The sequence below is a fragment of the Grammomys surdaster genome, unplaced genomic scaffold (genome assembly GCF_004785775.1).
Source record: "Grammomys surdaster isolate TR1022 unplaced genomic scaffold, NIH_TR_1.0 125947, whole genome shotgun sequence".
In the NCBI taxonomy this organism is placed as follows: domain Eukaryota; kingdom Metazoa; phylum Chordata; class Mammalia; order Rodentia; family Muridae; genus Grammomys; species Grammomys surdaster.
The window spans coordinates 2021891-2049784 of NW_021620769.1; the positions used below are offsets into that span (position 1 = coordinate 2021891).

The following is a 27894-nucleotide window of genomic DNA, read 5'->3' on the forward strand; positions in this document are numbered from 1 at the left end:
GGAAGCAAGACTTGTGGTGCAGGATATTTGGTCACAGTGTGTTATTTACTAGGAAAAAAAAAAGTGTGGCTCAGCCTTAGCCCACATCTTTAACCCAAGAGCTTTCTGCTTGAATATTGTAGGATTAAATAAAGTCAACCCTAGATCAAGAGGCAGGGCAAGCAACCTGTTAACAGGAAGTGAACATAAGATTAAGAAAAAGCCATAGAGAGTAAGGAGGAGTCAGGAAGATGTCACAGGAAGAAGGGAGGGACATCTGGTTTGAAGGTCTTTTTGAGATGAGAGGCGCATTCCTTCTAGGACTTGCACTGTGAAGGAAGGTCAGCTGGTTGCTGTTCTTCCCTATTTTAGCTAGTGTGCTTTCACAGGAGCGTCTGGCTTAAAATTGAATGACAGATTTTGTTAAAAAAAATGTTGCAACTTGTTTTTTGTCAGTGAAATAAACTTCTAGTCTTACTCTTTTTGATAGCCCAACTCTGCACTGTGACACTGGCTCAGCTAGAGACAAGCTCGTGTAAGCAGCACAGGACTTCTTCCTATTGCGATGTCAGTTTTCGTATCTGGCTGAGCAGTAGTGGCATGCACCTTCTATCCCAGCACTAAGGAGGCAGAGGCAAGTGGATCTCTTAAATTCAAGAACAGCCTGGTCTGCATGTTCCAGGACAGCCAATGCTATACAAAGAAACCTGTTTTAAAGAAGCCAAAAAAAAGTTTAATATCTGATTTTGTATTTTCAAATTTCATTTGCGTATAATACTCTTATTCACATATTGTCATTAGAACTTTGTATCTGTAATAAATTCACAAATTTAAGCTACCCTTAATCAAGAAAAGTATTTGAGTATAATCTCATACCAAGATTAAGAGCATAGTGAAGGAAAGAAAGACCACACAGTGGTAAACTCAGAAACTGATGAAGGGAGAGATTTTATTCCATATACTTCTGCATATTTGCATTCTTTTACAACAGATATGTATTTATGGATTATATAAATTCATTTTTAGAAGGCCTAATAGGTTGCAGTCAAAACAAACTATCATTGTTTGCAAATTAATCAAGATCTATTACTTAAAAGTTCTAAAGTCTTGTCAAATAATTTTAATTTTCCTGTTCTGCCTGCCCTGTTCATTGTAATCCACCTTTCTCATAATTCCAGTTTGGCATATTAGTAAGATGTGGATGATGTCCTTTGTATCCAAACCTACAAAGGAGTATGCACTACAGCAATGGCTACTTTGTATTGCTATTTTCCCCTGCACATACTGGAGAAGTTGTTTAAGGTTGTCCTTGGTTGAATCTGTAGTCTATAAATATGTAGGGCTGGGGATGTAGCTCAGTTGTTAGAGTGCTTGCTTAGCACACACAAAAGCCCTGGGTTTGATCCTCAGCACTGCGTAATCCAAGCCTAGTTAGTGGGCTGAGAAATTCAAGGTTGTCCTTGGATACCTAATTTGAGGCCAGTTTGGGCTGTAGGGACATGCTGTCTCAAAACAAAACTAAAACTGAAACCCTAAAATCCAGATACTTAGGCACCAACTATAAAGACTGTATCTGTAGGGTTGTGTGTGTGTGTATACACATCAGTGTGTTGGGGCCAGAGGGCTGATATAAGGTGTCTTCCTCAAGTGCTTAAGTCCACTTAGCTTTTTGAGACAAGACCTTCTACTGAACATGGCGCTCATAGATTGTGTTAGGCTGACTGGCCAGTGAGCTTTAGGGATCTGCTTGACTTCACTTCCCAGTGTTGGTATCTAAGTCTCAAATATGGTCCTCATGAGTATGCAGCTTGCACTTTACTGACTGAACCATCGCCCCAGCCCACGCCTATAGTTATACAGGAAGCAAATATTCTTCAGAAATGCCTCCTCCCTAATCTCGATCAGTGATTATATATATTTATAAAAGTAACATTACTGTGAATGTTATTATAGATCTTATAGAATGTAAGAACTAAAAAACAAAAAAAACAAAAAACCAGAGTTAAATTAGGGTACTGAAATAAATTTTGACAGATGTTCAAAAGCACCAAAAACCCATTAAAAACAATGCATAAGTTGGTCATAAACATCTTCCAACAACGGTGTTTGTAGCAGACACTGTTCCTTGGAAGCACACACTAATAGAAAATAACAGTGCACAGACTGAACACAAGTAGCAAATACAGCCCTGATGCTTATGTATCAGACCGCAGCAGTCTGTGACTGGCTTTTAGAAGAGGGCAGTTCACTGTACACTGTATACTGGTACACTTAGCAAACAGGTAAGTATAGATTTTATCCAAGATTTTAAAGATGGGCAACACCAGAAAGCATCTGGTACATAAATATAATACAATACACAACTGAAAATCTCCCCGCAGACCATGAAAATCTGGAGGTAATTGATATATCTGAAATGTCTCCATGTTAGTGTAGTATGCACAGAGGTTTAATCTTAAGAACAGAATAGTTCTTAAAACAACAATTTACAAGACAACTGGCTTTTGATGTCACATTAAGAAAATCATACTTCAAGCTCCAGAGTATGTGGGGCCATAAAACCTGATTAAAGTTTTATATGATAAAAATCCCAGTAAGTAATGGCTTATTGATAAGTTCAGATTCAATCTAATCATCCAAGAAAAAGTAGTTCCCACTCTTCTTTTGTTCTACGTCCTGGAAAAAAAAGAGAAGTGACACAGTGAGCACTTGTCCTCTGTGGGGCTGCTGAGCAGTGTTGTCCCACTAGAGTAGCTGTGGCAGCTCAGAATGCTTGCTGTAGGACTGCAATATTCTTGGGGAAACATAAATCCCATCTTTAAGTTCCTGGTACAAAAGGCAGCAGACTGTCAGCTTGAAACCTGCTTATTATGTAACAGATACTTAAAATAGATTTTCTTAGCACTGTGTATTAATAGTGCACTTACCCTACCCACCACCTGATCAGCTAGCTTCTCATTAGTTTTTATGCTCTATGACTATCCAAAATGACCCAGTATACAGACTTAATAAGCAAAGGAGAACGTTTATTTTAACCCTATCTTAAAAACTTGAGATATTGGTTAAACGTATTATCAAAAGTTTCTTCATTAACAAAATTCCATAAATCGACTTTCAAGGGCACATAGTAAAGTTCTCTAAGAAGTTTTATTCTTTTAGACACAAGGTTCCATTGCGTAGCCCTGGCTGTCCTTGAATTCAGAGATCTGCCTGCCTCTGGCTCCCCAGTGCTGAGACAAATGGAGTGTGCTACCACATGTTCCAGATTTCAAGGCAATTTAAAGTGGCACAGAATAAATGAGAACAGCAGATATATTACAGTTGTTGCCTTATAGCAAGACTACAAAATATGAGAGGAAAACAACCCAAATTCTAAGAATCAGTATGATATGGTATAAATTTTTAAGAAAAAGATGTGTGTTTATTATCCACATACCTTGATTGAATTGAGCTTATTTATTCGTGGTCTGTAGTTGTTGGGGTCTCTTCTGAATGTAATTTCGAGCTGAGACAAAAATTTGTTCATGCCAGCCAAAAGAGTCTGAGGACTAGGGGGAAGATGAACAATTTTCATTCCATTTGTTTAAGGATCAAGAATCACCACTGCCCCTTCCTCTCAGCCAAGCACCAACGCTAACATTACAGCACACAATTTGATTGGTCCCATTTCTATACAAAACAAACTCAATATGGTCTGTAGATGTTGAAGAAAACATTAAGACAGAATGTTTAATGATTTTTTGCAGAACCCCAGATAGAAAGCAGGCTTTGCATCACTTTAGGAAAGCATTTTACACTTAGTTACTGCCATAAAAGTAAGTTTCCATTAAAAACTTTTAATGCTTTCATCCTTTATAGCCAAGCTCAATTATTTTTAGACATAGAGGTACACAGAGTTGTGAGCCATCATGTAGGTGCTGGGAAATGAACCTGTGTTCTCTGGAAGAGCATCCAGTGGTGTTAATCATTTGAGCCATCTTTCCAGCCCTCCAAAATTAAATTTTAAATTGGCTAAATAACAAATAATATGAATCATTTTAAAGCCTTCTGCAAACACAAAAGATCATTAGTGATGAAACAAATTTTACATATCTGAGAAACTTCCTGAGATGTACATATTCTCAATAACTGATGATAAAGAATTTAACATGAAAACAAAGACATTTGGGGATTTATGGTACTTTCCTTTGTGTTTTAGAGACAAGGTCTTACTATACAGATCTGGCTATCCTGGAAACACTAGGTCAGGCTGTCCTCTATCTTACAGAAATCTGCCTGGCTCTGCCTCTCATGCTGGGATTAAAGGTGTTCAACAATCATATCTGGCTGGTACTTCTATTTCATGAAAAGAATTATTCAAATAGCAACTTAGTGAGAACCAAATAAAATACATTTATGGGCCCAAAATGTGTTTGGTGATTTTATAAGCTCCAAGTTAATGTAGGTTTAGTTCTAGTGGTAAAATGATGTCTCATAGACAGACCTGGATTTTTAGTTTCCCTACAGTACAGACAGATCTAGACAGAACAATAAGAGAAGGTAAATGACCTTACTTAAACTGTTGTGGTATTTGGCATCTATTCCACTACAGTGTTGTTGGGCAAGTCATGTAATTCTTTGGATTTTATTCTGCACAAAAATTAAGTTTCTAAGGAATTTATATAAATAATCAACTGACAAAGTTAAGCTGGAAGAAAAGGTAAGAGGTTTGTAAGACTATCCGCCTGGGTCAAGTATTATATACTAGGCTGAAAACTACTGTAAGGCCCTACACAGTATTGCCTATAAACTTGGGGGTGAGGTAGTGTCACAGAATAAGAAACTGTCAACAGCTACCTGCTTCAAAGAAGAAAGCAATAGGACTTCAGTGTTTATGACCTTATTGGAAATTTAGAATGTGATAATTTTCCAATTGTTACAACTTAAATTTTACTTCCGAACATTTTCAAAAACATTTTTACCTGTTTGCAACTGTGTTCTTAGATGGAACACCATCAAAGACGATGACGCGATCTGCTAGGTAGGTGGCCATGATGAAGTCATGTTCTACAACAAAGGCTGTCTTTTTTGCATGGAGAATGAAACTGGAACACAACAATTGTAAACCTTTCATAGTTTTTAAGTCACAAACAGATTTGTATGTCACACACACAATCAAAATGATACTCTACAAGAAAGACATTTACCGTTTGACGACTCGAGCTGCCATTAATCTTTGCTCAGAATCCAAATATGCAGATGGTTCATCAATTAAATAGACATCAGCAGGTTTGCCCAAACAAAGAGCTAAAGCTACTCGTTGAAGTTCACCACCAGACAATGTCTGTACCTAATTGGAGAAGTTCAGAAAACATGTAAAGACATCCAAAGTCTGAAACACTGATGTGTACAGATGTATAAGGATAACGTTATGGTACCTCTTGGTCAATGATGTTTTCAATCTGTAGGGGCTTCATGACATCAGTCACAAACTGAGGATGAGTGTAAGCATCTCTTATCTTTTCATGCAGTAACTGGCGAACACTTCCCTGGTTTTAAAGGAAAAAAAAATTTAAATGATAAATTACTAGGAAAGAACTTTTCTGTTTATGAATATTAGTACTAACTTCAGACCAATATGAATTCAATTTCCCACCAATATATATCAATTCCATTCTTTTCCTTTTTCCTAGGGTCCTACTATATAGCCAACTAGGGTGCCTCTGTCTCTGAGTGCAGGTATTAATGGTTGGCCTGTATCACCATGCCTGGCCAATTCTAGTTTTGATGCCTATTCACCATCTCATTTTGAGGCTTTCTCAATGTTTTACTTATGTACATAATTGCCCTAATCATGTACGTAAGTAAAAAGGCAATACTAATCTTAAAACTGAAGAGCAGAAAGGAAATGAATGTTTCAGGGGAGAAATAATGAAGAGCAGGAATAATTCAAAATGTCAAAGTGGGTTTGAAAACACTGGATAATCTGTAGGTTATAACACACAATGCACACCACCTTATTCTCTTACTCTTAATTGAATCCTAAAAATGGCTTTTACTTGCTGTATGAAACAGAGCTGAGAGTGAGAACTTGAAACAGATCATGTGAAATACTAATGAAGGCAAACTGTTTGAAATGTATAACGGGGTCAGAGTTGTGACTGGAATACAGTAAGCTCAACATAATCCTTTCAGAAATCGAAGGACACTATTGCTTCAGTATAACATTCTCTTTATACTTGAAACAATTTGCCAGCATTTAATTTCCCTAATGCTGAATAACCTTGCATTTTAAAACTGTATTAAGTTATCTATCATTCATCAGCTGACCGACATGAGGGTCTGTGTACTGATTCTGCTGCTCACGTGTGTACACTGCTATGTTACTAGTACAACTGTTGGCGCTCACAGCTCTCTGCTAGAAATGAGCTGACTAGCTTTCCAAGGGGCTGTAGCTTTACATTCCCAATAGCAACAGGTGGCAACCAGTCTCTTTACAGTGTCTTTGGATTTTGTTAGTCCTTCTAGTGGTTGTAAATTGGTCTTCACCAGGTTTGATCTGCATTTTCTTAACAGCTAAGAGTGCCAAGCATCTTTCCATGTGGCTATAAGTCACCTGTATTTCTTCTTTGGAAGAATGTTTGCTTTTGGTAGAAGGCTCACATTAGGTTTGTAAAAAACAAAACAAAACACAAGAAAAGAAGAGATGAGACGAGAAGAGAGAAGAGAAGAGAAGAGAAGAGAAGAGAAGAGAAGAGAAGAGAAGAGAAGAGAAGAGAAGAGAAGAGAAGAGAAAAGAAAAAGGATTTTACAGTTACTTCCAGAGCCAGATGTGGTATCATACACCCATTGGCTCCAGCACTTGGGCAGTACTGTAACAGGTAGACTGAGAATCTCAGGTATTGTATTATATAGTAGATTCCAGGCCATCCTGTGCTGTATACAAGAGCTTTAGAAGAGGTGGAGATTAAACTCAGTAATTTAACTCATGTTAAACATATGCTCTACCACTGAGCTAATGCCCTAGCCCCTTACCAGAGCAAAAGACTAAAGGTATGTGCACATACATACAAATATAGATTTTAACAGTCAAGTTAAAATAACGACTCACTGTTGATTTAGGACTGATTTTCTGAGGCTTATAACTGACATTTAGAACCGGTACTTCTCCTGTAAAAAAACACAATTAACAATTACAGTGACACAAAAACTGCCCAGCCCTTTACCAGTCACCCTGTGGGATAGAGTAAAAGGCAATGTTCATGACAGTACCTCCTTCATCTGGTTTAAGCCTTCCAGCAAGCATTCTGATAAATGTGGTTTTACCTGTACCTGATAATACAACAAAAACAAAGTGAACCTTCACATTCCAAATATTCTTACTTGTTATAATCAGAGAAATTAGTCTTGAAGATGTTATGTGACAGTTCAAAGAGAAACAATTCTCTCTCACCTGTCAAATGCTAGCCTAAACTTATTAGAGGAACATCAGTGCTTTTTAATCAATGATCAGCCCACAGAACTTACGTTTTCTGATAGCTAAAAAATGCACTTGTCTTAATTACCACAGTTTAAGGGTATCATAGGTTATTTTATGATAGAAACGCCTATTATGATAGAAATGCCACCTGCCTCTGCCTCCCAAGTGCTGGGTTAAAGGAATGTACCACCATTGCCCAGCCAATAGTAAAACTATTTATGAAGGTAGACAAAGTGCTCTGAATTTCAAATAAAAATTCCAAACACAGGTACCCATGGAAAGTATTATAGCTGGCGTAACTGAGTCACCACCTGCCTATTTGCTGTCAGTCCTTCTGCACAGTGAGTGACTGTTCATGCACTAGTTTAATTCACAGAAAAACCAACCGAGTAGAAGCTGCATCTCTGTAGTAAAATCATAATATTAACCCATTTCAACTACAGCCAGACTAAGTTAGTTAATACCACAAAACTGTGAGGTTAAAGAATACTCTGGTGCTAGCCTTGAGTTATTTTCTCCATGAGCACAGATAATTACAGACCCAACTTTTACCATCACAAACTAAGGGCTTACCATTTTCCCCCAGCATCACCATGATTTCAGAGTCAGTGAACTCTCCAGCTACAATTGCTAGCTCGAACTCTCCCATCTTTTTCTTCATCCCGGGATATTTATACATGCACATCTTTTTAACTTCTTCTTCATTTGCTGTCTCAGCTACCTTAAAAACAAGTGATGCATCCCTGAATCTCAAGTTCTCTGTTGGAACATAGCCATCCAAAAATATATTTATGCCTGTTGGGAAAAAATTGCCATTAGATTAGTAAAGATCTAAAATAAATAATAAATAACTCTAAAATAGTGATTAAGACTGATCTTTGGAAATACATATATACTTTATACCTTTGTTAATATTAAGCCTGCATATATGCAGGTGTGTTTCCACAATGAAACCAGGCTGAGTACAGTGGCTGATGCCTACAGTCCAGTTAGAAGTCTGAGCTAGGTGCTAGACTGTGAGAGAAGCATGGCTTACAGCCCTTGCCTCAGAAAGATACATTTTTTACCGCCAAAACCAAAATAACTCCCTTCATCCGGTGTAAGATTCATTTTAAGTTTATATACGTGTATGACACAAGGCATCCTTCTGATGTATCCTTATATTGTCCTTTTAGGGTAAAATGATGGCTCAGCAGGTAAAGGTGCTTATCTCTAAGCCTGATGACCTGAGTTCAATCCTGGGACCTCACAGTATGGAAGATAACCAGCTCCTGAAAACTGTCCTCCGACCTACACATATACACTGCTGTATGCATGTGTCCCCACACACATATATACATAATCACACAAGGTAAATAAACAAATGAAAAATTAAAAAAAAAAGATCATACACAAGAAAAGAATATTTTCAGGTATGCCACTGACACAAAATACTTGGAAAAATATGTTTTTAAAGTAAGCAATTTTAAGCAGTGAGTACTGCTTTGACATAGCCAGATAGTTGGAAGTTATTACTGTATTTTTCTCAGATTAATTTTATAATTTCATAAAAACGAAATGAGCTAACTTCATTAATTTTTTGTTTCACTATGCAAAGATTAAAAACCATTTAGATTGTTTTCTAGTGGATGAAAGTGTACAGTACACAAAACCCTTCTTAAAATAGAACATTAACAATGCCATACAAATAGAAAACAAAAAGGAGATTATCAGGTATGTAAATATAATGAAAGACTTAGTTTCAGAATTTTTTTCTATGTATCAATGGGGAAAAGTAGTTGTAGGTCTTGAAAAAGTAAAGTCAGCCAGCATCTCCTCTGGTCCAAGAGCAATGTCAGGACATTTATACTCAAGCGTATGGCAGATGGGAAACCTTGGTAGTGATAAACTAACTTTTCTAAAAGTTTCATTTTTATTCTTCAAGTATTTAAAAAGTGAAAATGCAGAGTTAAAAATTAAACCCAAAACTTCTGGTGAAGAAAACGTAGTCCAAGTGATTCATTTAACAATTAAAGAAGCAAAAGACTTTGGTTAAAAAAACAAAAGGTGATGTCTCTACATTCTTTCTGTGCTAGCTAACCTATCAACTTGAAAATACCAAGTCTTAATGATAGCCACTTATATAGTTCAGAGAACTTGCATGCATATATAAATCTATATACATTTAAACCAAACTAGGATCACTGTGCAGACCCAGCATTTATAAGAGGGACTTTCAAGAATGCCTGCTGAGTTTATCCATACATCATCCTGATTCTACACTACTGTAAAGCACAAAGCCAGTGCTCAGTAGTACTTGTGAGTTGAAGAGAAACATTAACTACTCCTTCCAAGCAGAACGGGGCACACTACTGTAACTCCAACACATAGAAATCTCAAGTACACAGGAGGGTTACTGAGTTTGAGGCCAGTCTAGAGTATTCTCTTTGTCTCTCTGTCTCTCCAGAGTTTCTCTCTGTGTAGTTCTGGCTATCCTGGAACTCTCTCTGTAGACCAGGCTGGTCTCAAACTCAGAGATCCACCTACCTCTGAGTTCTGGGATTAAAGGTGTATTCTGCCATTGCCCTGGGAGTTTGTCTTTAAAAACAAAACAAAAACCAAAGGCAAAGCAAACAAGAAACATCCCACAAAAACAAAAGCCTAAAAACTAAATTTAGTTCTAATATCCTGTATTGCTTAGTGTATTTGTTTACATGCATGCCATAGTGTGCAGACTGAGGGCGGGGGCAACTCTTTGGAGTCAGTTCTTTACCTACTTTTGCAGAGCAAGCACTGAGTCACCTGGCAGGTCACTGTCTGTGAGTGTGTGCATGTCTGCAGGTTTGTGCTTGCCAAAGCGCATGTGTGGAAGTAAGAGGATAACTTTGGAATTGGATTCTCTCCTGCCACAGGGTGTATTTCTGGGGCTAGAACTTAGGTTGTCATATTAAGCAGCTAGTGTCATTATCCACTGAGCCATCCTGAAAGTCTCAATTTGTATTTAAAAAAAGTTTCTTAAGATTACTGGCAAGAAGCTGGGTGTGGTGACACTTGTCTTTAATCCCAGAACTTGGGAGGCAGAAGCAGTTGAATCTCAGTTAGTTCAAAGCCAGTCTGGTCTACAGAGTAGTTCCAGGACAGCCAAGGCTACAGAGAAGCCCTGTGTAGAAAAATAAAAGGAAAGACTACTGACAACTCACCTCACCAAGTTTTCCTTAAAATATCCAGCTATTCATCTTAAATATAAACATGTAAGTTATAAACATTCCTTCTCAACATTCTAAACTAAAATACTGATCATTAGACTGTGATACAATATAAGTTATTTTTTAATATTATTCATTTTGTTTAAGAACATTAAACTATCTTATTAGATTTTTAGGGAGTCTAAGTGTCACAAACAGAAGACAGGGATTACAGATAGGTTTGAAATACAAAAATGAGTTGGGCACTGAAGGAAATGTTAAGCGTTTTACCAAAGGTGCTGGCTTGTTAAGATAAGGTGACAAATACTCTGAAGTTAAAACATACAGATTCATGATTACAGGACAACAGGGGAAGTACATTCTATTTTCCCAGCAGAAAGTTCTCAGAAAAGAACCCTTTCCTGTAACTGTGTATAGCCTTACAATACACTATGTTTTTCTCAATGATTAAATTACAAAATGCCAGTTTCATACACATATTAGAGCCATGCAGTACTGGTGTCAATAGTAATACATTTCTATGCATTAGAGAAGAAGAAAATAGAGCATTATGAACAGGTTTTCAAGTTACCTTCTCTTACACTAAAAGGCATAGTGACAACACCATAAGCACTTGGTACACCATACAGACAGCAGATGAAGTCAGAGAGATAGTCTAATACACTTAGATCATGCTCCACCACAATGATGTATCTGAAAAGCAAAACAGATTTTATTTCTAAATTTACCATAACATCATTAGCTAAGACTTTTATATAAATTAATTTTTCTACTATAGTTGTAAATCTCAGAAAAAAGAATAAAAAATATAAAGAACATAGATAGTAAAGCCTTATACAGGCTTATTATTTATGTTCCTATTTAAAGTGTTTTCCTCAGCACAGATTCAACTAAGATGATTTAAAAATCTATTGCTGGAACAGAAACTATCTAGCACTGCAGTGACAAAGCTTTTATGCAGACTTTAGTCTCACCTCTACCTATTTCACATATATCTCCAAAACCAACTTAAAGCATTAGCTTCCTGCATAAAGTCCTCATTTGCATAAATAGAATAATCCCACTCAGAAATATTTTTTTCAGATTTTCAAGAGCTTTTAAATTTTCATGTATCTTACTGTTACTTTATTTATATGCAGAAAAAATTTACAACTTGATGTTTATCTTCTTAATAATGCATTTCTTTATCTTGTATGCTTAAGGGCTACTCTTTTCTTCCTAAACAGTCACTTACCAACATTTTCACGTTTTAAAATCCCACTCAGCTCCTATTTTCTGTTAGGAATACCTTTTCCAATATGCAAATGTATTTTTCCTATTCTTGAAGCCCCTTCTTAAAGAAATTTCTTGCCTTTTTTGTATTCAAATGGAACTAACTCAGGAGTCAAAAGTTCTAATGTTTTAGGAACATAGCATCTGTGTATTCAAGCAAGAAATCTGTGCTATAAAACTATAGACAATATATGCAATAGGAGTTCCAGTTTATTATTTTGGATTTCTTACTGTTTTCTGGAAGATATGATCTTTGAAATTTTTATACCATTAAAGAGTGAATGAATGCATGCTTTGACAATTTCAGAATGGATATATTCTCTGTAGCTTCTTTCTATCAACCTCCCATCACACACGGATTACTAGAACTCACCAGTACACACAGATTGGCACATCCACAAAAGTGTTTTACTCCCTGTTTCTGCTTGGTTAGCTGAAAATGCTACCACTTGTTACAACTAAGGTGTTATCCTCTCTTTCATACCTAAGTCTTACAAAATCTATTTTTATTATTAGTTTTTATAAGATCAGTTCATTCCTGTTATATCTTTCTTTCCTTTTATCTTTTCATTTAACTTAGTTTAAGTGTGGTGTCTTGCTGTTCAGTTTGCCTGAATATCTAGATACTGAAATGTGAGTGGATTGGATATAAATTCCTTTTCTTTTAGCTCTTCTTTTATTGAAGTTACAATATTATTTGCTATTTAAAAATCACAGATGAAAGTAGATATGATCTATGACTAAAAAGGGCTTAGATTAAGAACTACTTTGTCATCTGGCTCTTTATCTTTTAAGTTTGGTATACACAATGTATTCTTTCCTTTACCACTTTAAGTTCTTAAAATACTAGGGTTACAATTTTATACTATTATTTCCCAAAGACTCTCTTAAAATGCTCAAGCATATGTTATAATAATCACATACACGAAGTAAACAGTCTGGCTGTGTGGACAATTAAGTCTCTACTAATAGGAAAATACTCCACTGCATATGGAAAAACAGGACAGCTAAAACAATCCTGGACAATAAAAGAACTTCTGGGGGAATCACCATTCTTGATCTCAAGCTGTACTACAGAGCTATAGTAATAAAAACTACATTACACTGGCATCAAAACAGGTTGATCAATGGAATTGAATCCAAGACCCAGATGTAAATCCACATACCTATGGTAACCTGATTTTTGATAAATAAGTCAGAAATACATAATGGAAAAAAAAAGCGTCTTCAACAAATGGTTATGGTCTAACTGAATGTCAGCATGTAGAAGAATGCAAATAGGTCCATCTCTCTCACCCTGCACAAACCTTACGTCCAAGTGGATCAAAAAACTTCAACATAAAACCAGATACACTAAATCTAATAGAAGAGATAGTGTGGAATAGCCTTGAACACATTTTTTACAGGAGACAACTTCCTGAAGAAAACACTGATAGCACAGGTACTAAGAACGACAATCAATAAATGGGAGCTCATTAAACTGAAAAGCTTCTGTAAGGCAAAGGGCAGTTACTATGACAAGATGGCAGCACACAGAATGGGAAAAGAGCTTTAGATCTTAACTAACCCTACATCTGATAGAGGGCTAATATCCAAAATATATAAAGAACTTAAGAAACTAGATACTGACAAGCCAAACAATCCAATTAAAAAATAGGGTACAGATCTAAATAAAATTCTCAACAGAGGAATCGCAAATGTCTAAAAAACATCATCCTTAGCTACCAGGGAAGTGAAAATCAAAATGATCCCGAGATTCCATTTTACAACTGTCAGAACGACTAAGATCAAAAACTCAACTGAGCCAGGTGATGGCAGTGCATACCTTTAATCCCAGCACTAGGGAGGCAGAGGCAGCCTAGTTTACAGAGTGAGTTCCAGGACAGCCAAGGCTACAGAAAAACCAAAACCAAAACCAAAACCAAACCAAACCAAACCCCTCAAGGGGACAGCTCATGCTAGCAAGGATGTGGAGTAAGGGGACACTCCTCCACTGCTGGTGGGAGTGCAGACCTGTAAAGTCACTTCAGAAAGCAGTTTGGAGGTTTCTCAGAAAATTAGGAATAAATCTACCTCAAGACCAGCTATACCATTCTTGGGCATATACCCAAAGAACACTCTACCATACCACCAAGACACCTGTTCAACTATTTCATAGCAGTTTTTCTCATAATAGCTAGAAACTGTAAACAACTTAGATGACTCTCAACTGAAGAATGGATAAAGAAAATGTGGTACATTTACACAATGGAGTATTACTCAGCTGTTAAAAACAATGACATCATGAAATCTGCAGGCAAATGGCTGGAACTAGAAAAGATCATCCTGCGTAGGTAACCCAGACCCAGAAAGACAGACATGCTGTGTACCCACCTGTAAGTGGATATTAACTGGCAAAGTAAAGGATAATCATGCTATAATCAAAAGCTAAGTTAACAAGGATTGGTCAAAGTGGGACACATGGCTCTCCCTGGGAAAGAGCAGTAGAATAGATGTTGCCGGTGGACTGGGGGCAGGCGGGGATAGGAGCAGGAAGGATCAGATGGGTGAGGGAAGAATGGAAGGAGAGAGTACTGGGAGAGACAACCTGAATCGGGGTGTGGGGTGGGAATTAGGGGGAGGTGCTATAGAAGTCTAGTGTAGTAGAAACTCCCTTAGGGACATCTTCTGGTGATAGGAGATACGGAGCTCAAACTGGCTATTTTCTACGACCAGGCAAGGCTCCTAGTGGTGGGACTTAGACATCAACCCAGCCATGAAACTTCTGACCCACAATTTTTTCTTGCCTGCAAGATGTACTGGGGCAATGGTAGCACAGATCTTATGAACTGGTTAACCAATGTCTGGTCCAACTTGAGGCCTAGGCCATGAGAGAGAGAGCCTATGTCTGACACTGAATGGATGGCCAGGAAAGAGGCAGGACAACCCAGAATAGAACCAAACAGAATTAGGGGGGGAAAAAAGAAAAATAAAGTCAATGAAATGATTCCTAATGATAATCTGCTATACCTGTGGACTGGAACCTAGCATAATTCTCATCAGAGTGGCTTCATCCAGCAACCCATGGGAGTAGATGCAAAGACCCACAGCCAACCACTAAGCAGAGCCAGGAGAATCCCACAGGAGACCCAATAAAGTTACCAGAAGCATCAGGGCAATGATGAATTAAGAAACTTTGAAAATTACAAAGTACGATATTCAACAAATGGTTCTGTGAATGCATCATACAAGTTGTTAAGTCTTTTGTTCAGTGAGATTGTAAATACCATCTTTATGGTGATTATGTGTTAAATATGTACTGTGTTTGTATAAAATTGAGATTTACTTTTGAAGATCTAGTAAAAACTAAGGATGTTTTCCCCAAGTACATACACAAAGATTAGATATACATACAATTTACACAGGACTCCAAAGCATTCACATCGAAACAGTACTTTCCATAGAACTGGAGGTAACAATTGTGAATCTTACACTAAGAACCTTTGTTCTAAGGAAGATAAATTCTAGTGGCTACTATAAATGATCAAGATGAAAATCAAGAATGTTAATATTTAAACATCTGTAAAATTTCCTGAACAGAAAATAGAAACGTACTGGATTTATACTTACCTATCTGGATTTATCAGGGACCGAATAGTAATGGCAGCCTTTAAACGTTGCTTGACATCGAGGTAACTAGAAGGTTCGTCAAACATAAAACTAAGGGAATAAAAGCAAGTCTGAATAACACAACTCCACCATATCCTTTTTAAATAGCACAATAATGGTTCCTAATTTAGCAGAAGGAAAATTAGATGAAGGAAGGAATGAAGAAGGGTACTTGTAATGGTAAAACTCTGTTCTGTTCAGAAGAAGGAAGAAAATAATTCCAAACAGCAGAAATGTATACCTACAAATTTGAGGAGAGCTTTCAAAGACTGGACTGACTTATTAATTGCTACCTTGCCATGAAAAAGTCTGAATGACTTTGAAGAGCCCTTTTCTTTCTGTTCTTAAATTGTATTTACTATGTGTGTTGAGGGGTGCCACTGTCTGCATGTGGAGATTGAAGGAAAACTTGCCTGTGTTGGTTCTCTCTTTCTACTTTGTGGGTCTGGGGTAGGTCTTGGTGTCAGGCCCCTATTCATCTGCGCCATCTTCCTGGCCTTAAAGAGCCATTGTCTTAATAGGCTCAAGTCCAAGGGCTTTAAAGCAGAGGGTGGCAAAGACAGGGCTTGATTATACACCAGCGCAGCAACACAGAAAAACATGGGGATAATAAATATCCAATAGGAGGAAATACTAGGAAGAAGGAAGGAGACTAGCCTTTTTTTATTCCATTTCTCCTTCACAGAGAATGCCATCCTGATATTGACTACTTTAAAGACCGTCTTTTACTCAAGATATTTAGAAAGCTTACTAACTTCAATTGGAGAGCTTAAGTTTTAAGTAAGGTATAAATTACTACTCATAAAAGCAAAGGACAGATTATAGGGGAAGTGGGTCATGGAAATACATTTACTTTTTGGAATATGTTTACTTTAACACATCACCTCAACGTCAATGGTTTCTGATTTAGCAGAACCCTTTTTAATCAAATCCTTAAATGTCTCTTATTTCTTTCAAGATTACTGCTGAATTAACAGCATTACAAATACAAACGCACAAAGACTGAAATACACAAAAAGTGTAAAGTAACCTACATATCAGCTTTTTGTATGCAAACGACAGCACAAGCAAATCTCTGCAATTCTCCTCCTGAAAGATCTTCGACATTTCGTTCTTTAAGGTGAGTTAAATCTACAAAGAATAATCAGAAGCATTGTGTTCAATGTTATAAACTTCATTTCACATCTTCTGGGCAGAATGCACACACTGCATGTCATGACTCTAGGTCTGAATGATATTCCGGTTTAAAACTGTGTAGTTTAACAATAAAATAATTACTAAAGCTTTCCTCATGAATTTGGCAACCCATAACACATCAAGAGGATTATGACCAAGCGTAGTTTATTAAAAGCATATACTTAAATACTTACCAAGCTGCTGACATACAATTGCTTGTGTCTTTGTTTCATCTTTTCGGTCCAGAATAGAGCCCACTGTTCCCTGTCACAACAGAAAATTATCTTCCTTTCAAAAATTCACAAAGTAAAATAAGTCTATTTTGATAGAACTTTTATCCTCCTACAAATAATCTATAATCTATAACTTCTATCTATAAACAAACTGACCTTTGCAGCCTTGGGAATTTGGTCTACATATTGAGGTTTGATAATGGCTTTTAGGTCATCTTCTAGAATCTTGGTGAAGTAATTTTGTAATTCAGAGCCACGGAAATAAGTCAAAATCTCTTGCCAATCAGGCGGATCCTAGAAATATAATAGTTTTGTGAGTTAAAGATAAAATCACAAAGGGGACAGTTTCTAAATAAAATTAAACATATATCTCAACAGAGGCCTTCTAGTTTAAGATGGAAGCAGACTTAGATACTAACTCAAAGTTTAAGAGAATTATGAATTTCAGTTAAGCAACACTAACATCTTAATTTTGAAGGGCTGGAACACAAGACTTGTCACATACACACAAGCAAATGATGACACCAAGAAGAAAGACATCAGTACTGGGAGGCTGAGTTCAAGGTCCTCTGAGGCTACATAGATAAGATAGTAACAGCATGTCTTAAAAACAAAACTAAACCAACCCAAACTTGAGACATAATACCTTTGAACTGAACTAAACTGAACTCCACAAATTAACTTTAAAAAAGTTAAAAAAAGAACATTGAAAAAAACTTATACCCATCACTCTCATAAAAAAATTCATGAAATACCTAAACATTAATTTCCATAATCTTTAATACATACATCGTACTTTCCAAGGTTTGGCTTTTGCTTTCCTGCTAAAATTTTTAGTGCAGTCGACTTTCCAATACCATTAGTTCCAACTAATCCCAAAACTTCACCTGGACGAGGGATAGGCAACCTATTATGATATAGGAAAACAAAACAAACCAAAACAACTTTGTGTTAGATGGAAAACGTACACAACAACCGAATGATGTATTTTAAGCACTTGTATGCCACTAATAAGCTAAGAAATATATGCTAAGCATTAGTGGCTATTAGTGAAGAGAAAACAGCCAAGAGACACTGTTAGAAATGAATCCATAATAAATAAAACTCTAAACTTTATCAAGTTCTTTATCAAAAGTAACTTTTTTCTTTATAGTTAAGGCTCAGCTTTCATGTTTTGGTAAAAATTTCACAGCAGGTACAATACCACATTGTCATTTTTCCCCTAATCTCCTGTGGTTGTTGGCTCCTTAAGAGCTGGCAGAGTGAAAATATCTTTTAATTAATAAAACCTAGACTTTCAGATTCAGTATATAAATGAATATTCAGCAGATAAAAGTAAGGAGTAAGGCTGGGCCGGGCACACCACTAATTTCAGCACTCAGGAAGCAGACAGGCAGATCTCTGAGTTCAAGGCCAGCCTGGTCTATATACATAAGTTCCAGGACAGCCAGGGCAATACAGAGATACCATCCTGAAAAGCCAAAAAGCAATAAGGACTTAGTGACTTAATATGAGGCTCAAGTCAGTATAGCATTTCCTGTGGGACATAAGGCTACTCAGTAATTAAAAACAAAGCAACTTTCTTTAAAGATTATTTGCCGTAAGGGTACTATGAACCACTGTCAACTGTGATCATATTTTAGAATTTAAGAGTTTTTAGCTTCCCGACATTTAGTTTCTGAGTCTTCACGACATAATTCAACTGGGCATGTGTAGTTGCTTTAAAGTCCCTCAGAAACTAATTCTAATATTAACTAGCATGAACTGCTGCCATTTTTTGCTTGTTTTGAGATAGGACATCACTAAGTAGCCTAGGCTGGCCTTAAGCACACAGAAATGCCTCTGCCTCTTGAGTGCCAGGGTTACAGACATCTGCTACCATGTCTGGCAACTGCTGACATATAAATTAACCTTGCATTTGATAATATTCTATTACTTTTTGGTAGATGGGCAATATTACTTTCTTTCTTTCATATTCTGAAAACTCTTCAGGGAATTTTACCCGTGACTGAAGTAAAGAGGAATTACCTGTGAAGCTTGAAGGCATTGGCACAATAGCGATGTGTGGTTTCTTTTTCCAAGTTGCTTGGCAAATTGACAATTGATAAGGCGCCAAAGGGACATTTCTGTTATTTAAAGTAAAGAATCACATATTAACTTATAAAATAAATGAATTAACAATATTATTGATCTTTCAAGCATGAGTTTTACAAATATGAGAAATAATTTACTTAAAAATAAAAATCAAGTTCCTTGAAGATTACAGCTGAATAGACAATATTTTTTAATATTCTTCATGACTGATACAACCTAGACATTGTTCAACGGTTTCCATAATCTGTCTGTAACAGATGTTTTCTTTCCCTTACATTACTCCTGTCCTTGTTTGCTTCTTTCCTATAGATAAAGTCTTTTAAGTTGTCTTGATTTTATCACTTGGGGGGGGAGGATTATATCTATACCACCAACAGATAGCCTATATATTGGATCAAAGTTTATTATTTGATTATCAGATAAATGTCCACAGAACAAGAATGGCCAAGTATAAGGAAGTCACTAAGAACGGCGGGAGCATGAAGGCCGGGAGACGGCTCAGCTGTGTTTAACACTGAGTTTAGATAGATCTCCAGAATTCATGTAAAAAGCTACGCATAGCAGTGTGTTCCTAAACTCTCAAGAGTTGGAGGTAGGAACAGGAAGACTCATGGGGCTTGCTGAGCAGTCAATGTAGCAAGACTAGTGAGGTTTAGATTTAGTGGGAGACCTTCTGTTTTAAAAAAGAATGGAGTAGAAAAGAAAAAAGGAAAGAGCTGAACACCTTTAGTCCCAGCACTGGGGAGGCAGAGACAGTTGGATTTCTATGAATTCAAGGTCAGCCTGGTCTATAGACTGAATTCCAGGATGGCCAAGGCTACACAGAGAAACCCAGTCTCAACAAACAAAATAAAACAAAAATGAATGAATGAGGGACGTGATCAAGAAAAACACCTGGCTTGTGACTTCTGGCCTCTGTACACACACCTACGCAAGCACACATGCACATTAAAGAAAAAAACAACAGTAATGTGGCCAGAAAAGCATCTCTAAAGATAGAGACGGAACCAGGAAGGACAAGGTCAGACCTCAGCTCTGTTCGGAAGACGTGTTCAGTGAGCTGAAGGATCTGATTCAGAGAGTCCAGTGAATCTTCATTTCAAACTGAGAACATAACAAATTAAGGAAAAACAATTGTTTTCTAGTAACTTTTGACCCTTTAGCCATACTACTAAACTTTTACAACTATATTTCATACTCTGCTCTTTTCATCAATGCAGGCTACAGGTGATTTTAAACTCTTATGTGACTTGAAAAATAAATTCACACCATTTAAAAATAATGTGGATTACTCAATGTTTAGGATGTGTGTACTACCCTTCTGCCCATCACCAAGAGTTTATTTAATTGATGTTTTAGGCATTCAGATGCACACCTAAAACCTTGGAATACTATTTTCTTATAGTATTAAAAAAAAAAAAAACACACCCAGAACAGATGATACTGTAATGTTCACACCAGATTTCTAACACCCAGCATATAGGCAGGCACACATGATGAAGGATTAGTCAGTATTTGCCAGGAGTAATAATTCCTGCTTATGGTTTTCTTTTTTTCTTTTTTCCGAGACAGGGTTTCTCTGTGTAGTCCTGGCTGTCCTGGAACTGACTCTGTAGACCAGGCTGGCCTTGAACTCAGAAATCCGCCTGCGTCTGCCTCCCAAGTGCTGGGATTAAAGGCGTGCGCCACCACCGCCTGGCTTATGCTTTTCAAAATAGGAAAAACTACTTGCAGAATCCATGTAACTTTTCTGGATACTTGAATAAGGTCTCAAAAACAAATATAAAACACTTATGGTGTATATGTTCAACAATTTATAGGGAAGTTTTCAAACTCTGGTGAAGTTCCTTTTTATATTACCTATAAATAAAAATATGTAAGAACTTTACATATCAGTTGCTAAATCTCTCTTATAAGTTGGAAATTTATCCAATTCCAAATAATGTCAATTATTCAATGTAACAAAATTTTGATGCTTAAAATTATACTATTGGGATAAATACAATAGATACATATATGAGACATAGTAAAGCATTTTTAGATTAAATTTAAGATATTTTAGGTGTATTTCTACTTGAGAGTGGTAAATTTAAAATTTGAGACAGGTATAGCGTACCTGTTTACCCGTCTGTGAAATTGTTGTTTTTCTTTTTTATGATCTCAGTTTGAAATGAAGATTCACTGAACTCTCTGAATCAGTTCTCTAAAGGTACATGCCTTTAATCCCAGCATTTGGGAGGTAGAGAAAGATGGATCTCTAGTAGTTCAAAGCCAGTCTAATCTATATAGCATATTCCAAGTCAACTGGAGCTACACAGAGACCTGTTTCAAAATGAAAATAGACTTGAAAAAATATAATGCCAGCTATACTTTTATCTCTAAATATTTCTGGAAAAGATGTGTTCCAACATTTTTGTATAATGAAGAGCTCAATACAGAGAAATAAACTGTTTAGAAATATTTTTATCTAGCTATATATGATGACTTATTTTAACGTTTATTATTAGTGTGTGTGCACGTATGTACACACACCAGGTGCATTATGAGTGTATGTCTGTCTGTGTGCTCTTTTTGTGTGCATGCCGTGGTGCATTATGTGGATGTCAGAGGACAAATACGAGTTGGTTCTCTCTACAGTTAGGTGGGTTCCTCAGTTCAACCTCAGGTAAATCAGACTTGTTCAACGAGTGCCTTTTTCTTCCAGGACATCTCACTGACCCAGTAACTTCTTAAAGGTGTGTTTTTGGGCTCTCTGCTCCTCCCAGGTCCAGAGACAGATGCACCTTCTTATGCAATGCCAGCCTTGTCCCTGAAACATGATGGTGAAGGTTGGAGTGACTGCATGTTTGCCAGCAACATGCAACACAGGGACTGTTGCTCTCAATGATCTCATTGAACTCGACTACATGCTATCCAATGTTCCAGTGTGATTATAACCATGGTACTTTCTACAGCAGTCAAGGCTGGGAATGGGAAGCTTTTCATTGATAGGAAGGCCACTTCCATCTTCCAGGAGTGTGATCTACCAACATCAACAGGGTGATGCTGGTGCTGAGGATCCCATAGGATCTTGATAACCATGGAGAAGGCCGCAGACCACTCAAAGGGTGGAGCTGAAAACGTCATCATCTCTGCTGATGCCCCTATGTTTGTGAAGGGCATTAACCTTAAGGATAAACTCACTCAAGAGCATCAGTAATCCTTTCACCACCAACAGCTTAGTCTCCATGGCCAAGACCATCCACTACAACTTTGATATCACTTTAGGACTCAGAACCATATAGTCCATACCATCATTCCACCCAGACTATAGATGGTCCCCTGGGAAACTGTGATGATGGACATGGGACTGCCTAGAACATCCCTTTTGCATACACTGGCTTCACCAAGGCTGTGGGCAAGGTCCTCACAGAGCTGAGTAGGAAGCTCACTGACATGGCCTTCCATAGTCCTACTCCTGATGTGTCCATAGTAGATCTGACCTGCCACCTGGCGAAAGCTGACAAATATGACATCAAGAAGGTAGTGAAGCAAACAGTGGAGGGAAGTCTAAAGGACATCTACTCGGGGTTATAATGAGGACCGGGTTGTCCCCTGTGACTTCAATAGCAGAACTACTCCTCTTTCATCCTTGGGCTGGGACCAACACTAGTTTCAACAGCCACTTTGCCAAGCTCATTTTCAGGTTTGACTTTGAATTTGATGAATTTCATAGTCCATGTGATCTCCAAGGAATAATGAATCCCAAACTACCCACCTCAGCAGGAACAAGAGAAGAGAGAAGTTGCTGTGGAGTTCCCACCCTAAACTAATGCCCGACACACTATTTCTCCATCACAGTTCTTATGTTAGATGTCCTCAAAAGAATGAGAGGGGCTTAGAGAATCCTACCATCATGCAAACCACCATTAATGTTCATTGTAACTCCCAAGTAAATAAGTAAATAAAATAGTTTAGTTTAGGGGCCACCAAGGTTGTACAGTAGGTAAAGGTGCCTGCCACCAAGTCTGCTAATCTGGGTTTGATCCCTGGAACCTACATTGTACAAGAACTGACACCTGCATATTGTCCTCCAATCTCCACATGGACATTATGGCACAAGTGTACCCAAACATGAGCATACACACATGCATGCACTCTCAAGATTACAAAATAAAAGTAAAAAGGTAGCTGGGTGGTGGTGCATTTGGGAGGCAGAGTCAAGCAAATCTTTGAGTTCTAGGCTAGCCTGGTTTACAGAGTGAATTCTAGGATGGCCAGAGTGGTCTATTAATTTAAAAAAACAATAATGTGGGGTGGGGGGTGAAGCAATAATGTTGTCCTAAGAATATTACTTTCTTAAACTTATTTTTAACTTATCTGCCCTATACTTTGGTCTTTTAAAAATTTTTTAAAGTACTTAAAATTTTCACATTTCATTTCTGATTCAATAAACAAATATCACTTACCTTAATACAAATACCACATCCAATACAAAGAGTTTCAGAAATCCATGCTATTTTGCTCTGGGGTGTAACTTCTATGCATAATTTTCCTAGCAAAGAAAAATAATTTCCTTTATCTATTAGAACACTTTTAAGATTGGTATTCAGAAAATGCCTCTTCCAAAGTCTCACCCAAAAGTTTAAATGATAATGATTTAAGTCAGAGTTTGGTGGGACAGACTCTGAATTAAATACCCAGGTTTATTAATTATGTATCCTTATCAGGCAGTAAACAAATGGCCAATATATTTTGTCTAATTCCAGTAAAATATGGTAAAACTTGAAACAATATTATGTGTAAGTTGACTGACTTCAATTTGTTTTTGGTGCCTTGGATGCAATCTCTAACTGACTCATAAAAGAAAGCATGTCTTAGCAATGAAAGGCACACCACAGACAGAAATAAAATATTTCAGTGAGGTTAAATGAAGCCATAAAAAGCAGTGCAGTTTTCTAGCACACAGTCACAATTTTAAACACAGTAGTTGAGACATCAACAACTGAATTTCTGAACCATGAGAGATACTAACAGGTCACACCTACAGGTTCTCTTCCGATTTGGGAAGTCTAGAAGTCACTACTATAGGGCAACAGTCATACACCATAACACCAAAGACTGTCAGTAACTTGTCACCTTTGAATTGCTACATTTACTCCATCTTGAAAATCCAGCAATGCACCACAAAATGACTGTCATAAAACTTGAAATTATTTTTATTTTTTGGTTTCAGGATGAGAACAATATCTAACAAAGATCCTGGCAATCCTTTTCCTGTGACTCATTTATAGAATTTTGTAGAACAGCAAAGATTACAGTAAACTTTGGTTTCACTTTTTATATTTTCCGAATATCTTAACAATGACATTCTATAATTTCTTTCAAAGGGACCATTTAAAAACTATAAAAGTTTAGAATTCTAAATGTCTCACTTGTGTAGCTCAAAGAAAGCAACAGTGATTAACTAACATAGTATGTGCTAAGCCCCTAGGAAACTTCCAAACCCATCTACTTTCTACTCTTGGATGCGACAGAGCCACTTACCCATCCGAACCACAGGGCAACTCTTTTTGCACTCCTGCCGACATTTCTTAGGTTTGCATTTGTCGTGGTTAACAATAGCAATTCTGGTTAATTTGTCTGCCATAATTGTAACAAAGAATATCCAGCTCTTCTATTAAAGAGAAATAAACAAAATTATAGCAAATTCTATATAATATAAAGAGAAATAATTTATGGGCATAAAATGAGGACACATATAATCATACGGAGTTCCTATGTTGACTTCAAAAAATAAAAAAATATTAGGAACAGAAAAATAGTCTATTCAGTTTGGAAAGCAAAATTTTACACAATGAAGTTAGATTACAAAATAGGTGCCACTTAAAATATCACAAAAAATTCCTAGAAAGAGACATCATATATACACAGAAGAAAATGCTCAAAAATACTAGGTCACAAAAGACCTAACCAAATAAATTACGTTATCTCAGTTTTTATAATAAAAAGTTAGTATCAAAGAAATTTAAGTCTTCTGAAATTTATATATACAATTAAATCTCTTTGGTGTAAATAAGCCATATAAACCAAAGCTCTTCTGGGAAACAAAATAATCAGGAAGCTTAAAACAGCAAGAATGGGAACCTAACACATGACAGGTTAAAAAATTATATAAGTTCCAATAATTAATACTGATCCCAAGTATACTCATACATCTATAAAACAGACTATACATGAACACACCCACACTGTCTCTAAAGATTTCTCTTCTTTTCTCCTCTAAACCAATCATGAATTTATTTTCTTAGCCAACTGACTATTGCGTCTGGTGCACTAACATTAACTCCCTCATGTGACTAAACGGATTAAGCACTTCACAGTGCTTATCTCCAAATCTAAATCAGAAACCGACCAACACTATCCATCTGCAAAGATACTATGCTGACCTCTTCTGGGATCCACAATTTACAGGTCACTCACGTGAGCAGACCTGGAGGGTCATAAGCAATCCTGCTCCTCAATGTTGTCCTACACTATCTCCTCTTCCTCCCGAAAATCAGGCTTCCCTCTTAGACCTAAATGTTTTCATCATCTACAGACTACAGACCACTTCCTTTCAAACCGGTAAATGCTTTACTTTGTTTTGGTAGAGGTGAGAGCTAAGCTATACTAAATGAAAAACAAAACAAACAAACAAAAAACCCAAAAACTAAAACCAAAACCTTAACTGCTGTGCTGACAAAATCATTTCTTTAAAAACTTATCCAGGTCTACTAAGTTTAACTTAGAAAGTAAATGATTTTACTTTACCTCAAAAGCTTATTTCAAACCTCAAACCAAACCACATAATTTTCTAGGAAAGTGACTATTTTAGCAAACAAACTAATAAACTGGGCACCACGAATTCCAATACAAATAAAAAATGCTTTTCTACAAAGTATTTGGTAAATGAAAGTATTTCAGAGATAGAGTTCTTTCACTATGAAATTGCTTACGTTGGTCTTTATTTTTGTGAAGCTACTAAAACAATTTTCTTAAATTAAAAAAGATAAGTCTATAATAAACATTTATGGGGAACAGAAAGATACTAGAAGTGACTAATGAAGTTTATTCACCTAGTAAAATAACAAATTATATTACACTTAAAAATACAGATTTTTTGGATAAGTTACATAGATGAAGATAATTTGTTCAACTTCCATATTATTTCCAAGAATTAGCGAAAAGGAGTTCCCTTCTTTCCAATAAGAAGCTTAAAGAGGAATATTATAGAAAAAACTTTAGGAATACAAAAAGATCTGAAAACATTTCAGATTCGAAGGCTGACTTCAAAGCAGGAACTATTAAACCAGGGACTCTGGTATGTCTTCTAGGTGAGTGAAAAGATGGTATGCATGGAAAACATTTACAGTCTTAAGATCACATGAAATATTATGACCTATGCTTACTGTAAATTAGCCCTATAAAGCATAAGAAGTTGGGAAAGGCACATAGCTTTGATTTTAATGGATCTCTCCTTTCAGCAACTGCTAAATGTTTTTCTGAAACACATTTTTGTCTTTGTTGTTTCATTTATAGAGGTGAGCTAAGCTATGGTATGAAAAGATAAAACCTTAAACACATTTTGGCTCAAAAATATTTAAACTCTTGATTATAGTGAATACATTATCAACTGACAGACACTGAGTGACTACTTTCAGCATACAGGACCATTGGCTACAACACAAATGTTACTATCCTAATTCCAAACTCCCTAGTTAGTACTCCCTTGGAAGAAAGAGTAGACCAATAAAAGCTGTTTGACAGCTATTCCTTAGTTACCATTTTTACCATCAAAAAAGAGAAAACACTTATGCAGGTCTTGGGACGTAGAAATTCAGCGTTGATCATCATTTATTTGCAACAAATACTAAATATCTACAATGTATTAAACCTAGAAAGGCTATCTAAAGACATTTTGAATAAAGACACCATCCCTGATGTCAAGACGCCTAAGATGTAATAAACGAAAAAAACAGATTAAGTCACTATGGGAAGAGGACATGGTGCTACAAAGTACCTCTCCAAAGTCCTAAAAGACAGGCACTCAACTCGGAAATTCACTTGGGCTAACCCCAGTCACAACTGAGAACACATCGCTCTACAAGAAAGGTAGGACCGACGTTTGGCTATCATTTCTATAAAGTCTGGGACTGTACTAGGAGTACTGGACTTCATGGCGGCAAGATGCCATGACTCACGCCGCAATTATTAAAAAACCACGACTTCTTACAACCAAATGCCAACGTAGCCATTTGACTGTGAGGGGAAGCTTGGGGGATCTGCGTGGTGCGGTCGGTTCTAAGGGTGTCTTCCTCCACAGAAGGGTTAGCTGAAGGATGGAAGCGGGGGTAAGGGGCAGTGGAGGGTGGAGCGCAGAGGCTACGGCATCTGGGACCGTTCTCTTGGCAGCTGGCCGTGTTTGGTGTATAGAAGCCTCGAGGCCGGGATGGCTGAACGGACGCGCGAGGAACGCTCCGGCAGTCCCAGATGTATAGCTGGAGCCGGTTGCCACGCGCCACGGTCCACGCTATTGAGGCCTAACTACAGGCGCTCGGAGAGCGTCCCTAAAAGTCTTCCCAAGGTGGCAGTCGGCCACCGAACACCAACCCCTCCCACGAACTTCCGTACCTGAAGACAACGGTCCCCTTACAGTGGGGCGTGCAGGAGCCAAAGCAGCGCTAGCCGTCAGGTCTTAGCACTCAGCGTGTTCTTACCGCCACCGGCCAAGATGGCGGTGCACAGCCGCCGCCTCGCGCAAGGCATGAGGGGGTAGTGCGCGTGCGCGACAGAGCGCAGAGTCGGCGCCCTGGAGAGAGTGAGGACG

At 37.3% G+C, this 27894-nt stretch overlaps 1 protein-coding gene across 1 annotated transcript; it reads right to left on the reverse strand.

Annotated features, from left to right (window-relative positions):
* Window positions 1–898: 898 nt before the first annotated feature.
* Window positions 899–27894, reverse strand: Abce1 (ATP binding cassette subfamily E member 1). Its single transcript, XM_028753406.1, has 18 exons — window positions 27699–27894; window positions 24573–24702; window positions 23495–23580; window positions 18981–19078; window positions 17742–17859; window positions 17109–17246; window positions 16914–16983; window positions 16578–16674; window positions 15505–15594; window positions 11195–11316; window positions 8012–8233; window positions 7231–7290; window positions 7070–7128; window positions 5397–5507; window positions 5166–5308; window positions 4941–5063; window positions 3416–3527; window positions 899–2655 (listed from the first exon to the last, which is right to left on the reverse strand). Exons 2-18 carry the CDS (start codon window positions 24673–24675, stop codon window positions 2608–2610), a joined length of 1800 nt encoding a protein of 599 aa, XP_028609239.1. The 5' UTR covers window positions 24676–24702; window positions 27699–27894; the 3' UTR covers window positions 899–2607.

Coding starts and splice junctions, on each gene's coding strand:
- Abce1 (XM_028753406.1), bottom strand. CDS start 24,675: ATGGCAGACAAATTAACCAGAATTGCTATTGTTAACCACGACAAATGC. Junction 17,247..17,741: donor CAAACCTTGGAAAGTACGAT/GTATGTATTAAA, acceptor TTATATTTCTAG/GATCCGCCTGATTGGCAAGA. Junction 5,309..5,396: donor AAAACATCATTGACCAAGAG/GTACCATAACGT, acceptor TTCTCCAATTAG/GTACAGACATTGTCTGGTGG.